Here is a 15588-nt window from a genome sequence, read left to right as displayed (position 1 = left end):
AACGCCATTGTTTCAGATGAAAACAAAAAATCAACTCCGTGTGAATGGATTATCAACTTCAATGTACTTTTTAACATATTTTCTGGTACTGTGCGTTCTTATGCTGCTGATTTGTGCCATCTTGGTTATAATAATGGTTGCCTTCGATATACCGGGGTTGAGAGAATGGCCCTCCATAGTGACCTTTACCGTACTCATATTTTTATATTGTCCATCATCGATACTAAGCTGTACCTGTTTGAGTTACATATTCGATAAGACCGATTCAGCGCAGTCAATTCTACCAAATATTGCTACTTTCGTTGGATGGATACCATTGATTTTCGTTATTGGTTTGGATGTAATGAATGTCGGTGAGTTGAAACTATTTTTTATTGATCCAGTTTTCAAACACAATGGAATCTAAACTGTTCTGGGTATAACTAATATAAAAAGATTTTTCAGTTAGATATTCAAATGCTATTCTCGATATCTCAGTACAGTAGTTTAGAGTACTCGCCTACAACCGTATTAGTATCTAACAAGAACAAAAATTGATGTCAAATAAGATAAACAATTGTGTATCTAGAGTTGTTAAATAAGACAGAAGAGACGTAAATAAGAGATTAGAAAAAAAAACCTAAAAAGAAATAAGGAGTGCTGAGAAAGGCAAGAAAAGGCCTAAGTCTAAAAAAAGTCCGCTATTGTAAAAATTGTTATTGTTAAAGTACAGGGGATCAGTAATAAAGGAGAATAAAAGGGCATCTACCACTGAAGTAGTGTGCCCAATCGGCAAACTTCCTGGAGTTTTTGCTTCTCTAGGATACTTCTTGTGGAAGAAAGGAAATCAAGAATAAAATTCGCCTCTTTCTAACTTTCAGCTTATTTTGCCAATCCTTCTGTATAAGTTTAAGACTTAGACATTACTATAATCTGACATTTGCAAGCTTGAGTTCTTTCAAATGCGATGCTTAAAGACATTTTTTCATATTTATCTCCGAGATTGTATTAGAAATATTTTTTAATTAATTACATCTTAGATTAGATACGCTTAGTACAATTTTAACTTATAAATTAATTTATTATTATTGCTCTATTTTACTTGCAAGACACAAGCAAGGCGAGTGCGAGAAAATACATCAGTATGTATTTCCCAAATTGAAATACAGTTAAACTAGTTAAGTTAAAGTTAGAGTAACAGTTATACACTATACAAGTTCATATGGTTTGGTTCGCTTCAATATTCTGATTTCCTGCAGCGGTATTACTTCTGTATTACTGTAATTTAGTTGCTTTTGCCATAATAACTGTGTTGTCGACAAATGTTCCATGTACTGTTTCTTTTGTTGTAGAGTAGATATAAGATATAAGATATAAGAGTGGTCATAATACAGTACCTTATGAAACTCCAGCTGAAATAGATTTAAGTTTTGAGAATGCCCTTTAATGCGAGACTTAATTTTCTTTTGAAAATATATGACTCCAGCACTTGACGTAGTTCTGTGGTAGCAATTTGCTCATCTTGTAGATTGGTCCCATGGCATTTGTATCTGAGTCAAAAAAAGCTTGTGAGATGTCCAGGAATGTTGCAACGTAGTATTTCTTTTCTTAAAATGCTGTGCACTTAGTCGATTGTTGTACTTGAAATGAAGTCATCGGTATAACATGCGATAAACAGTTTAGAGAAACAAGTTCAGAGACGTAGGTTACAATTATTAGGACGAGATGTTTGCCGAATCAATGGTGAACACGTTCCTCACAGACAACTGGACGAAATCGACCTTTTGAATAGACTCAGCGAGTATCTTCGAAAAAGACATGAATCAAAATCATCGAAACCGATTTGAAAAATAGGAGACTAACGTTGTCTGACGTCAGAACACTTGCGGCCGATTGCCACCTGTAGGAAGATTTAGTTAGAACGTTTGAAATCCTGTGGAACCAGCAGCAGTGTGTTGGTTGAAAACTAATACTCTCTCCGATAGTCGACTATGAATATTTTATATCCATCCAGGCAGACCACATGTAACTGTAAATTTCAGTGTTATCGATATAGACAGGTGTTCAATAATTCGGGGTCGATAATATAGCAGAAAAATGTGGCAATAACGGCTGAAATAATAATAAGGTGAAAAGGCCTACAAGGGTTCTCACTTTTCTAAAATGGTTTATTGTGAAAAAGATAAAAACATTTGGATATCGCTACATTTTCTATGACCTATCATCAGCAATAAGCAATAGAGTTTTCGAAGTCCTATAGTACCAATAACGTATGGACTGGGGAATAGAAAGTCTCTTTGAATGTCCACTAACGGTTGATGAAGACGATATAGAAATATTTGTTTGATTAGTGAATATTTATTCTTCTTGATTCTTTTAAATATATTTGAAGACGATGATTTGAAAGCATTACTCGATGAAACCAAAAATGGCGATCGCTACCAACTACAGTTGATGCGTGTGAGACAAGCACGAATTATTCCTCAGCATGTAAAGGCTAGACCTATTGCAAAACCGGTGGAACATATTTGAAAACATTAAATTGGGAAGTGCTATCCCACCTGACGAATTTTCCAGACCTTACTTCTTATTACTACTTGTTCCGACATATGAGTCGTGACCTGTCTGAGCAACGCTTCGCTCTTCATGAAGATACTAAAAAATTGGTCACAATCGATGGACAATAGTTCGAATAAAATACATTTTACCGATTTTCCACAATGAATCTTGAAAAGAAATTCTTTAAAACTAATTTATAAGCCTAATATATGCACATAATCTGACACTTACAGAACAATTATTTGAATCAATAGCACAAAGGATATTTAATCTATTTATCGCCTGAAACTGTCTGATGAACTTATTTAGCGAGAGTAATTATATTTAATTAAACAATACTTACATATTTAATAGCGTATTAAATATTTAATTAACTTATATTGTAATTGATATTATCGTTTTAATAACTTAACTTTAATTTATTTGATCTATGACTTTATAGCGTTTTATTATGTTTTAGGTAAACAGTTAGCAATGATACTTCACTGCCTTTTTTCATTGACAAACACCATGTACATACCTTGTGCTATATTATACTACATTCAGCGAGTTTATCGATTATGCAGCGTAAATTTAGCCTGTGATAGACTTACGTTAGGTAGTTACTTTACACCTGAAATTGCGGTATTACTAGTGGGGATGATCGTCAACATTCCATTATGGTTTATGCTGTTAAGAGTGATAGACATTGTTAAAAGTGGTGGACGAGCTAGCGATGCATTCCAATTTTTACAAAAGGTACTATTACTATTACCTTATTATTATGCCCATCTTAAGACTTATCTTTCAGAATAAAACTGAAGATGTATGTGAAGTTGTGGATGTCGATGTTGGCTTGAATGAGGATCAGGACGTTAAAGACGAGCGAGATAAAGTGAGAAATTTAACAACAACCCACAATGTGACAACTCCAGTTGTAATGGTTCAGGTATGATCCTGTTTTAGAGAAATTTTATGTATTTTAATTACTCGATATGTTAAATAGAGCCTTCACAAAGAGTATAAGAATAAAAACAAAGGATTAAATTGTTGTAAGTACGACGAAGAAGATGAAGAAAAAATTAAAATTGCCATAAAATCACTATCATTGGCTGTGGATGCTGGTGAAGTTTTTGGTTTACTTGGACATAACGGTGCTGGAAAAACGACAACCATGAAGATTATTACTGGCGAGGAAGCACCAACCAGAGGACGAGTACGACAATTAAGAATATAAATATGGACTAATCGATTTGTTTTATTGTGTTTACATTTTTTAGGTATATATTGGTGGACAAAGTATAACGTCAAATCTTAATTCTGCATTCCAACTGTTGGGATACTGCCCACAACATGACGCTCTGTGGCGTAATATCACTGTTAGAGAACATTTAGAAACCTATGCTGCCATTAGAGGGGTACCTTATGGAGATATTGATAAAATTGTCAACAATTATATAAGGTAATTTGTGTGATATTTATAAAACTGGAAAGAAAGCAATTTCGGATTTTTTTCTTCCAAACAAATCTGAATGTAATTTTGTAGTGGTCTTCAAATCCAAGAACACGCTGATAAACAGGTGAAACAATGTTCAGGTGGTACTAAACGAAAACTGAGTTTCGCCATGTCAATGGTGGGAAATCCAAAAATAGTTCTTTTGGATGAACCCAGTACCGGTATGGATCCCAGGAGCAAAAGGTTCCTGTGGGACACAATATTGGCCAGTTTTCAAGTAATGTTGCTAAAAGTAGAACCAACTAAATATGCCTGTCTACATTAAAAACATATTTCAGGGTTCCAGAGGAGCAATTCTTACCACACATTCAATGGAGGAAGCTGACGCATTATGCTCACGAGTTGGTATTATGGTGAAGGGAGAATTAAGGTATGTATATCTGTTAAAAATTGTTTTACATTGTTAAACAAAACTGTTTAATTTTTTATATAAATTCCGTTTCACTAATGAAGTCAGTTATTTTAAAATTAAATTATCAATTCCCATCGTGTCCCATATCAGTGTTATCGATATAGACAGGTGTTCAATAATTCGGGGTCGATAATATAGCTGAAAAATATGACAATAACGGCTAAAATAATAATAAGCTGAAATGTCCAAGCGGCAAGCGCTCTCATTTTTCTAAAATGGTATATTTTGAAAAAGATAAACACTTTTAGATACCACTGCTTTTTCTATGACCAATCATCAGCAATAAGCAATAGAGTTTTATCCTATATTAGATGAAGACGATATAACAATATTTATTTGAATAGTGAGTATTTCTTCTTCTTTAATGTTTTGCACAGTTTTGAGAATCCCATAGCTGAATAATGAGAATAACGTGAAATTTAGGTAATTAGTAATTAATTATCTAATTATTTACACCAAGAGTTGTCAGGTGCGAAGTTAAAGTGGCTATCACAACTTATTAAAATATATTTAACATTTCTTAAAACCATTTCTTTTAAATTGTATGTCTACTTCCATATATGAAGAATATAAAGAGTAATTCTTAAGAATCAATATAAGTAGTTATCAAGCCTATATATTAATTTTAAAGGATTTACAGATGATGTTAGTGTGTATTAATTGCAATAACTTCATGTTGAAGCTGCACCGACAGGCTTACATTTTCGGTATATTTTATTTTGCCGAAGAGCGATTAAAAATATTTTTTTCAAGTCATATTTTAAAATTTCTGAATTTGTACCATTTTTTTACTTTCTTACTTCAGTTTGAATAAAAAAGGAGGAAAAATGTCATCGAATGCTGTGTGAAGGTTATGATTATGATTTCAACATGTAAATACTGATTTCGACTTTTTTGAATGTGATGTGTCAGAGAGACTATTGGACAGGCAAAGAAATTTTGAAGACGATGATTTGAAAGCATAATGCACTCGATTTGAAAGCACTCGATGAAACCAAAAATGGCGAATCGCTGCGGACTACAATTGATGATACAGTTCACATTCGAGCTCGAAATGTAGTTCATAATTATCCCTTTCTCATTCTTTTCTTCCCTATTTCCAAGTTCTTCATGAATATGTTTATTAAAATTCTCCTCACTATTGATATAACGTAGAGCATAATTACAAAACTATTACAACATAACATAAATGACATCAACATATTGTAATTTTAACCAAACCAAGTGCTATGATAATTCGATATTTGAATATTTAATTATATTATTAGTTGAAAAATAATGCTGAATTGTAACTTCCTTTACTTTTTAATCATATGCTTTCGTGCAACTTGAAAATATACAAAAAATTACACCAATGATATCTTTCAGAATCATATATATAGAATTTCATTATGATTGAAAACATTCATTATTTCTGTATGGTACTATGTAAATGTTCCTTTTGCAGATGTTTGGGATCAACTCAGCATCTGAAGAATTTATATGGTGCTGGATATACTTTAGAAATTAAGTTGAAGGGTGGCGAGTCGACCCCAACCTCAGACGTTGGAGACAGACTTGGGCAGTTAAAGGAATTTGTAGCAGGTATAAATATACTATCATTTCTTGTATCGACGACTTTTTACATTAATTTTTCAGGGTTATTCTCAGACGCAACTCTACAAGAGACTTTTGTAGATAGATTGGTGTTTAGTGTGCCTCAACAAAGTGTCCCATCGTTAGCTAATTGCTTCATGCAACTAGAAAAAGGTAAAATTACATTGTCTTGTTGAAGGGCATTGAAAAACTATTATTTATTTATCTAGCTAAACTGGAATTGGACATAGAAGAATACAGCTTCAGTCAAACCACATTAGAACAGGTGTTTCTGAAGTTCGCCCAATATGACGAAGTAAACGGGGAATAAAACTTGGCCTAATTATAAGATTAATTATGTGTACTTATTTTTCTATACAATTTTTAGGTACTACAACATTTGTCTTAATTAGAATATGACAATTAACATTTCCTAAAAAAAAATCAATCAGTATCATACCAGTTTGTAGATTTGCTTTTAAATATGCTTATAGGTCGCTTTTAGTTTTTTTGTAAATAATAAAATGTGTCATTTATTATATATACATATGCATATATATACGCATATACATATGTATGTATTTAAAAAAATTGTTACCACGTGATATAGACTATAAGGAACAAATAGAATATATGTATGTATTAAGAATTAAATAAAGAACGAGACTTGGTAGAACCAGTAAAATGGTTTTATAGGAGATGATGAACACATAGAAAAAAGATGAATGTTTCTCTAGTCGGTTTAAGATATTTAAAAAATAATTAAAAAATGTTTTAATATAGGATTAATTTATATGAATAAATTATTTAAAGTGAATTTGAATATTACCGTTTTTATATTAATTTACAGTAATATATGACAGTGACTAGGCTTAGCATTATTTTGTGTAAGCAGTATTGTGATACTTTTCTGTTTTTGATTCGTTAACATGATTATATTTTAAAGCTTAATAATATGTGAGAGATTTTATATTTGTCATCGCTACAATTGCTTGCAAACAGAACTAGATATTTCAGCTTTTTCTTTTGTAATAAATAACTAATAGTGAATTTTGATAATAAATAATCATACGTTCAAGTGTTTTTGATGATTTCTCATGATTGTTTTCATTATGATGTCGCTCCTCTTTGTTTTAAAGAGGAACGACATCAATTGAGTATTTTATGATTGGAGGTGAAATCACGCGCTGATTTTAGAATGGAAACCAGGGTGGTAATTTCAAAAGTTATTTCATCACGTAACTGCTTAAGTTAGAGATGAGATGCTTTTGACAGATAGTACAATATGTAGCCAACTTGTTATCAAAATTAATATCATTCCTATTTAATAAAATATACATTTCATTAACAAAAATTAACATTGATATTTTGCTGTATATAAAATGATAGAACTAAACTATATGAAATGTGTAATGAATTGGATAAACCATAGGTATTGAAATACTAAGTTTAGTATCTTTTTTAACAACAGAAAGACAGCGTTTAAAACTTGTGAGTAGATGTTGAAATAAGATTCTGTATCAATTACTCCATTGAAATTATGTAAAACTTCGAAAAATAAAAATTGTTGCTACTTTGTATTAAAGAATTTTATTCTACCTATAAATTAACTACTATAGTCAAATAGCCACATGTAACCATCACCCTAATCATCCTCCGTAATGATAAACGTTTATCATCCAATCCATAGTAAATATACGAAGAGTTAGTTGCAGATAGTAAAGTTTCTAAAGTTATTGTTAATTTTTAAGTGATTGTGATTTTTTATGTGGTTCATGAATATCTACCCTTTTTGCATGATTTATTCTCATTTACTTCATTTCATACTATAGGGGAGTCAGAATAGGCTGCAGTACTTTATACCAACTAGTTGCTGCGCACTTAAATACAATGAGTAACATTTCAATTTAGCTTGGTTACGTATGACGTTTTCATTTTGTATGTCCTTGTATTTCGTTGAGAAGTAAATTTAGCTAACGATATCGTATCTCTTTCAAAACAATTCATCAAAACGTGTTTACATTTGTCAATATTTAACGTGTTAACTTATTATATTGCTCAAGTTTACTATATACTATTGATTTTTTCACACCACCAATGTACTTTAAATGTACTTTTTATATCTGCATTCTCCACTTGCAACTTTATTTTTCTTCTAGTATACTTTCCATATTTCAAACATGTACAACATGTAACATTGTTTGCAACAATGTCAGTACCTGTACATGTACTTTCCTTTTTTTATCAAATGTACATCATATAAGCTATAAAAACTATCCTCTTCTGATACTTTTGTTGATATTGTCACATACAAAATTTATTATAATTTTTAATTATATTCTAATTTTTGTTTGATTTTTTTTAATGAATTTTATTTAAGTAGTATATAATATATCCATAACAAACAAAGGAATCAATGTATATTCAGTAACTTATTTTTTCATTCCATTTGCGCATCATGTCTTTGGTTTATCAATAAAAACTTAATGTTCGGTTTTTTCCTGACTTTCAACATTATTATAATCCTAGAATTAGCAAATAATATACATACCCTGATGTAGATTATTGTATTTACATGCGCAGAGCTAACGAACCATATACTACGCCTTGTTTACTTATGTTTAGTTTCTTCGTATTACAATATAATTTACACAATACGAGTTTATTTTCTGATCATAATAGTAAGGTAAAACTACAATTTGGTATTGGTAGGTAGTGAGTTAATAGAATTAACTAAAACTTAAAAATATAAACATTATTACCATTTATGTACACTTTGTATCTTCAAACAATATGAGCTGAAGGAATATTTCTTATGATTTTTTGAACTTAATTTTCGATTGAAAAAAGTTTTAAATTATTTATCAAAGGAAGCCGTACAATAAGTTATTCACAGATTATATTATGACACTATATTGGGGGCAGGTTTAGTGTTTTGTTAGATGAAGTCTGATGAAGAGTGAAGTCTTTTATCAATTCCTGTCAGGTTACTTTATGACATTCAAGTAAGTAGTGTTAGTGAGAAAAGTCATTGAATTAACAAAAAATATATTCTTTCGAAGTTATACATCGAAAGAGAAATTTAGGAACAAATATGAGCGTGAAACAATGTTGAATTAGGCATTTGTCATATCCATTATCATTAACTAATTTGCATTTTTTTGTTTGATATATTTGCATAAAGACACGTATGTTGGAGACCGTCAGCATTCTTTAAGTACCCTTAATGTTGGATATAATTGCAAAAATGGCCATTAAAAAAATTGGCCATGTAAAAAATATCGGTATATCGATTTTGATATTTAAAAAATATATATCGATCTATCACTATATCGGAGGAGAGAATTGTCGATACCATACCACGCAAAATTTACTTTATGTCTAGGGAGAGGAATACCATAACAAAAGTTCGATACAGGTATCGAAGTTTTTCCGCTCCAATTCTACTTTTGCACGCAAATTTCAATTTATGACATCCCATATGAGAGATCCCGAAACAAAAGTTCGATACACTCCTTCGAAAACCCTTAAGTTATTAATGTCAATATATTCTTTTGCAACTCAACGTTCAATACTTTCATTTACAACTATCAGTACTTCTTTGAAAACAATATCGAAATATATCGCCAAAATTTATCGATATTTTTTCAAAAAATATCGTTGTATCGATATTTTTTCGCCATCCATAGTAGCAGGTAATTCTAAATCATATGTTGTATATTTGCCGCATTTGTTTGCCGTATGTTGGAGTTTTAAGACCTTTGATTTTTAAATAAGGCATTTAAATAACGGAAGAAGATTATAGGAAGAATATAATAGAAAATAAGTGCATTTTTGTGAACGGCGATTATATCAAAAATGTTTAAAATATTCTAAAACAGAAAGTAATTAATACAAATAAATTAAATCACTATCAATCGTGGTAAACGGAAATAAAATAAATGTTTAATAAAAGAGCGGAAAAGGAAAGAAATAAAAATTACATAATTAAAAAATTAAACATAATTTAACAAATCAAGAAAGCTTTAAAATAAAAATTGTTTATATATCTTATATTATTTGAGATATGCCTCCAAATTATCTCTAATTTATAAATATCGAAATTTTATCAAAACAAATGAAGAATTCGTTTGATTTTGTAATTATTTATTTATGATGTTCCAACGGTACTAAAGTGATTTGTGAGTGAAAGAAAGTCCGTTTCAATTTAAATTTTTAGTTTATTATTAATTTTACAATATATTACATTTTTAAAACTAATTTATTTAGTTGTATAATAGTCCTAAATTCTGCATGATACATTTTCTAAAGTGGTCATTGTTTCTTCTATAGTAGTAGTAGTAGTTTAACTTATTAGGGAGTTATCGCAATTTCACAACTTTGACGTGTTATTTTATATTACAATACATTTACTCACTTTTCACGTTTAATGTTATATATAAAAATCATGATAACTCCTTTATGTAACTTTAATACTGTTTAAGATAACGTTATTGCGTAATATTACATTATATAATTATAGTATATAAAGCTGTTACAAAAGAACTTATTTCGATGTAAATACAATAATATCCGTAAGAAAGTAAAATAACTCTAGACCTAGTTTTATAAAACTAAGAGAGATACTAAAAATATGTAACTGTTTAATATACATGTAGGTACTTCTGGTTTCAATCTCGAGTTATTCCAGTTTATTGGTCAAATATATTGGAATTGTTTCAATAAATGAATCGTGAATTTGCCTACTTACAAAATGCTCTTTACGATATTAGAGAAAAATATAATCTTAAATTAGTTAACAATGGAATAGGTGCAATATTTAGTAGGAGAGCACTAAGAGCTCTACTAGTTTTTTTTATAATTGTCGTTCTAATTTGTATTGGAATAAGAATTCTTTATCGATTAATTGGATATCAAATTCAATAGATATCAAATTCTAAGAGGTAATTCTCTGAACAACAGAAAAAATTTACAATATATAAGTAGGGGCAACTGCACACATATTGTTAGATAACTGTTTTAACTTCATTTTTAATATTATTTTATATTACTGAAATTTTTCAACAAAACATTTTCGTTAATTGTATTAATTTTTATGGAGATTATATAACTAACATGCGTGTATGTGCCCTTTCCTAAGAAAATGTACGATATTTTTTAACAATCTTGTCTTATATCACTTCGTAAACTTATCTTATTTGAGTTACTAGGTTCTTTCAAAATTGGAATGCTCGTATATAATTAGCAAAAAAATTATTTTACTTTAAAATTGCTGTGTTTGTAATCACGATTAATGGAGGAGGATGATGGACATGAGTATATGAGTCATGATCTTTTATGAAATTAATTTTATTGTTGTAAATTTGTATTTAAATGGAAAAAAGAGAATTTTTTTAAGTATCATTAACAGATCCATATCTCTAGGGAAGGTGAAATTATGTTAATTTCATTAAAATAAGTAACCATACTTCAGTCATGCTATCACCGAGAGATCAATGCTTTAAATGCAAAATCACAATTAACAATAAGATTAACTTTATCTCAGTTTCAAATATATCGTCAATAGCGTAATCGTATCAGTGTTAAATAATTATAAAAATTATAAAAACACTGAGGGTTTATAATGAACAACTGACAAGATGTTCAAATAAATGATAAAAAACAAATAAATAAACAAAAGGATTCAAGGCACACTGACCATGTTTGCCATGAAAACCTAGCCTAATTTATATGAATTAAAATGTTAAAAGATTCATAAAAGACCAATAAATGATTTTAAATCAAACTACTAAATAAACACTAAATATATACTAAGTATTAATTTTGGACATTCGAAAATAATTAGTAGTTTTATTCAATAAAAGGTACTTTAGAAGACAACATGACGATGAGGGATGATAAGTACTTGAGAATGAGAAATGACAAACATCATGTAGGTATCGAATTTTTGCGAAGAATTGAACAAATTAAATTACTAAAACAAAAGCATAAAATAAATTTAAAGAATTTAGTTCAGGTTCATATCTACACCAAATATATTTATATATATTATGTCATTATACGGATTAGCTTCTCGATTTATTTTTTATGAAAATAGATTGTGTTATTATAATTGATACACTTGTTGAAAAATATACAACAATATCTGTGAACTAAAAGTTACGAGCATACACAATTAAAAAACAACCACCGTAGATGTGATATTCCCGACATTCCATGGAAACTCCTGTTTGTGATGTTTCCATCACCAAATATCAATCGTTCCCATCTACGCTAGATCCTTTAAAAAATCTAAAACAATTATTAAAAGTTATTTTATATGTAACCAAATCTAATTACAAATTAATTGTGAATTTATGGTTCTAGTTTTCTAAATATTCAATAAATTCATTATTTTACTATTTTTGACCATTAACAGTTATTTATTGAATTAGTAAAAGTATAAATCAAAAACAAGCAGAGGTTCAGAATGTTTTACACTGCTTGGGATCAGTTTCACGCATTAAGAGTCCAACACTAATCGCTCATCATGCTTTCGTCCCAAAATCCTTGATAGCGTCTTCTGATTTTCGCTATATCTTGGTGCAGCCACTCTTTTTGCTCGTCGCTTGTGTGGCCCCAGTTTTGTGGAAAAAATCAAAATGTAAACGTAGAAAATATATATTGAAAAACATTCGAGTTCAAATCTTTTAATAATTTTGCAACAGAATTGTCTATTACATCCTTGTAATGATTACGTCCTTGCGGTTACCGAGAAATTTGTGAACAACATTTTGAAATGGTGTCCATGCTGCTGCCTCATCAGTTGTTAAACATTTTGTATATTTTGCATCAGCCATTAGTTTTTACATTTGAAACAACTTGGGTAGCACAAACGCAACAGGAACGACAATCGACTTCACAACCTTGAAGCCTCTGCATTTTCACATGTTCCGAAGCAGAATGACAGTACAGAAACAATTTCTAAATGAAGTTTAATGCAATGGCGTCAGCTGACAGGCGTTATAAGAGTGCAATGCTGCCACCACGCGTAAATTCGACAACTGGAACCAATCTAGACACACGGATTGAAAATCTAAATTTATGGCATCAAATGACGTTAAAAATCGTCGGATCCAAAAGTTGACCAGAATTTGTAAACTTGTGTGTTATCTGCCATATTTGCTTGGGTTGTAGAGAATTTTTTACTCAGTTTAGCAACATAGGGCAATACTCTGATTTTCATAACATTTAAGATATTGTTACAGCAAATGCAAGTTTGTGATGAAAAAAGCAGAAGTTTGTTTGTACACTTATTAAGTGCTTGTATATATTCTGACTATCGAGAAAATAAATCAATTCATTTTTTCCTTTAAGTATTTCAAAACCAAATCATATGCTAGCCAAGCCATGCTTTATCGATCTGTGCAAGTGATAATCAGAAGACGCTATGTTTGTCGAGTATGCTGGGTGTGGAAAAACGTATGGTATAGCGTTGTCATGCAACTTTCCCCCTGTTACTCGCAATTACTGGACTTTTTTGCAACAATATGTTGTTAATTTGTTCAGTAACAATTTTATTCGGATTTAGTAGACCGTAATACACTACACCTTGCTAATATCACTATATGCAAAGCAAGACTTTATTTTAACCATCGAATTTAACAGTTAGGAACTTAGTTAATTAGATTGTGTTTAATATCATGTCAGCATCTATTAAAATAATGATAATTATTTTCATACCTATTTCTTAGAGGAGGCCTTCCTATACTATGATCTAAACTCGCCGCTCTCCTTTCTCTCATCTGAGCCGCCAACAGTTCAATTTCCCAGTTGGAACTTGAATTTTCGTATTGGTCGCCGTCTCCAGACTCGTAATCGGTTGGGTCATTCTCCGATGTCTCTGCATCAGCGTTGTCTTCGGATTCGGTGTCTGCAATTTTTATAGAATATATAGGAATGTATCATAATTAGAATTCAACAAAATACCTGTTGAATCGATGTTTAAAACTACCGTACTCTCCCTGGATGAGGGCCAAGCGTTCAAGGGTTGTGGAAGTTCTTGAAGTTCTTCTTCTTCCTCGTGGGTGGGATCTTCCCAGGATTGTTTATCTTTGCTGATAATGGTGTCGATGGAATCCTGAAAATGAGACGACATTGAAGATGAAGTTGTACATTTATATTCTTATTAAATAATAGTGATTTAAATGGTTGGATATATTTGAATATGACAGACTGGAGCTTGAATTAACTAGTTATTAATTAACATATTCTGAAATCTGGAAAAATATTGTGCTTCAATACGGAACATTCTCGACAACTGGTTGATATTATTTTTTGGTAACTTTTATAGTTGTTTTAGTTTTTCCAAAATAACTCATAACAATTATTCATGAACAAATGTGGTAATTATTTTGCATTTTAATTTGTGATTTGATTTGTTATTTTTAAATGAAGAAAATCTATTATTTTTTAACCAAGAAAAGACCTTTTGAGATTTGCGTTTGTGATACACGATCTGTGAGATTCAATTCAGTCCCATAGGAAATATTTAACACAAACTATTTTTCAGACTAATGCAATAGTTTTTGATTAGATTTGAATGAATTACTATCGGATTAGTAAGGCTGTCTGGTGATGTTGAAGATTTTTTGTCTAAATTGATAATGAGCGATGAAGCCCATTTTCTTCTCAGTCAATAAATAGATCAGTCGGTTTTGGGGAACACAGAATCCTCAATTAATTCATGAAACATCATTGCATCCACTAGAAATAACTGTATGATGTGGTATTCATGCTGTAAACATCATTGATTCCTATTTTTTTGAAAATGACCAAGGTGTTACAGTAACTGTTACTGCTGAACTGTACCAAGACATGATTCGATTTTTTTTGTGCCTGAAATTGAAGAGAAAGGACTAGAGGACATATGGTTTCAACTAAATGAGGTCACAGCACACACAGCTCGTTCAACAATTAAAATATTGAATGGCGTTTTTCAACGAAGACTAATTTGGCAAAGTGGTGATTTAACATGGCCACCCAGATCTCCGGATTTAACAGCACCAGACTTTATCTTATGGGTTTTTTTTAAAATCAAAATAAAAAGAATCGAATCATAACGAAATAAAAACGTAAAGACCATATAAACTTTTTATGAAAACCAAAATTACTTATATTAAAGGTAAATATCAATTTTAAAATAGCTTTATTCATATTACCTGTATTAGTGTACAAACATGTATTACTTAGTTTATTATTCCATATTTATATATAACATAAAAGTGAGGATTTTTAATTTATTTGATACTCTGAAAATAATCTTTTAATACTTTTGTTATAATGTTCAGTGGTGTAGTAATTCAAATTTATTAATACTTTGTTGATTATTTGAAACTAAATGGAAAATAGATGTAATTCAATACAATAAAAAAATTACTTTGAGTTTTTAAGATAGTTTGCATATATTTTAATATGTTTAAATATACAGATATATATTACTTTAATTAATATTATATTTCTGATATTACGGTGAAAATCTTGTAAAAACAAGTTTTATTAGTATAATGTATCATTTTTAAATTATTGC

General features: G+C 30.1%; 2 protein-coding genes across 15 annotated transcripts in view; one reads left to right on the top strand and one right to left on the bottom strand.

Annotated features, from left to right (window-relative positions):
* LOC143193962 (cholesterol transporter ABCA5) overlaps positions 1 to 7098 on the top strand; it is a 77082-nt gene extending 69984 nt beyond the window's left edge. For all 7 annotated transcript variants that reach the window (XM_076400443.1, XM_076400442.1, XM_076400444.1 and 4 more), the window contains exons 20-29: positions 17 to 353; positions 2999 to 3276; positions 3329 to 3466; positions 3524 to 3733; positions 3798 to 3979; positions 4064 to 4250; positions 4312 to 4403; positions 5893 to 6029; positions 6084 to 6194; positions 6251 to 7098. In XM_076400443.1, the coding sequence (XP_076256558.1) occupies positions 17 to 353; positions 2999 to 3276; positions 3329 to 3466; positions 3524 to 3733; positions 3798 to 3979; positions 4064 to 4250; positions 4312 to 4403; positions 5893 to 6029; positions 6084 to 6194; positions 6251 to 6351 (1773 nt within the window). In that variant the 3' untranslated portion in view covers positions 6352 to 7098. The remainder of the gene's footprint in view (positions 1 to 16; positions 354 to 2998; positions 3277 to 3328; positions 3467 to 3523; positions 3734 to 3797; positions 3980 to 4063; positions 4251 to 4311; positions 4404 to 5892; positions 6030 to 6083; positions 6195 to 6250) is intronic.
* Positions 1 to 15588, bottom strand: part of Cngl (Cyclic nucleotide-gated ion channel-like) — a 444433-nt gene that overhangs the window by 4334 nt on the left and 424511 nt on the right. For 7 of the 8 annotated variants that reach the window (XM_076400454.1, XM_076400450.1, XM_076400451.1 and 4 more), the window contains 3 exons: positions 13989 to 14139; positions 13743 to 13932; positions 12129 to 12311 (listed from right to left, as the gene is read on the bottom strand). In XM_076400454.1, the coding sequence (XP_076256569.1) occupies positions 12275 to 12311; positions 13743 to 13932; positions 13989 to 14139 (378 nt within the window). In that variant the 3' untranslated portion in view covers positions 12129 to 12274. Of the gene's footprint in view, positions 1 to 12128; positions 12312 to 13742; positions 13933 to 13988; positions 14140 to 15588 lie in introns of those variants that run through there. The other variant, XM_076400452.1, reaches the window with a different exon arrangement.

The sequence above is a fragment of the Rhynchophorus ferrugineus genome, unplaced genomic scaffold (assembly GCF_030347505.1).
Source record: "Rhynchophorus ferrugineus isolate W39M unplaced genomic scaffold, kcgeb_rfMv2 rfM3, whole genome shotgun sequence".
Classification (NCBI taxonomy): Eukaryota; Metazoa; Arthropoda; class Insecta; order Coleoptera; family Curculionidae; genus Rhynchophorus; species Rhynchophorus ferrugineus.
The sequence above is the reverse complement of the archived record's forward strand: the minus strand, read 5'-3'. Positions and strand labels throughout refer to the sequence as shown.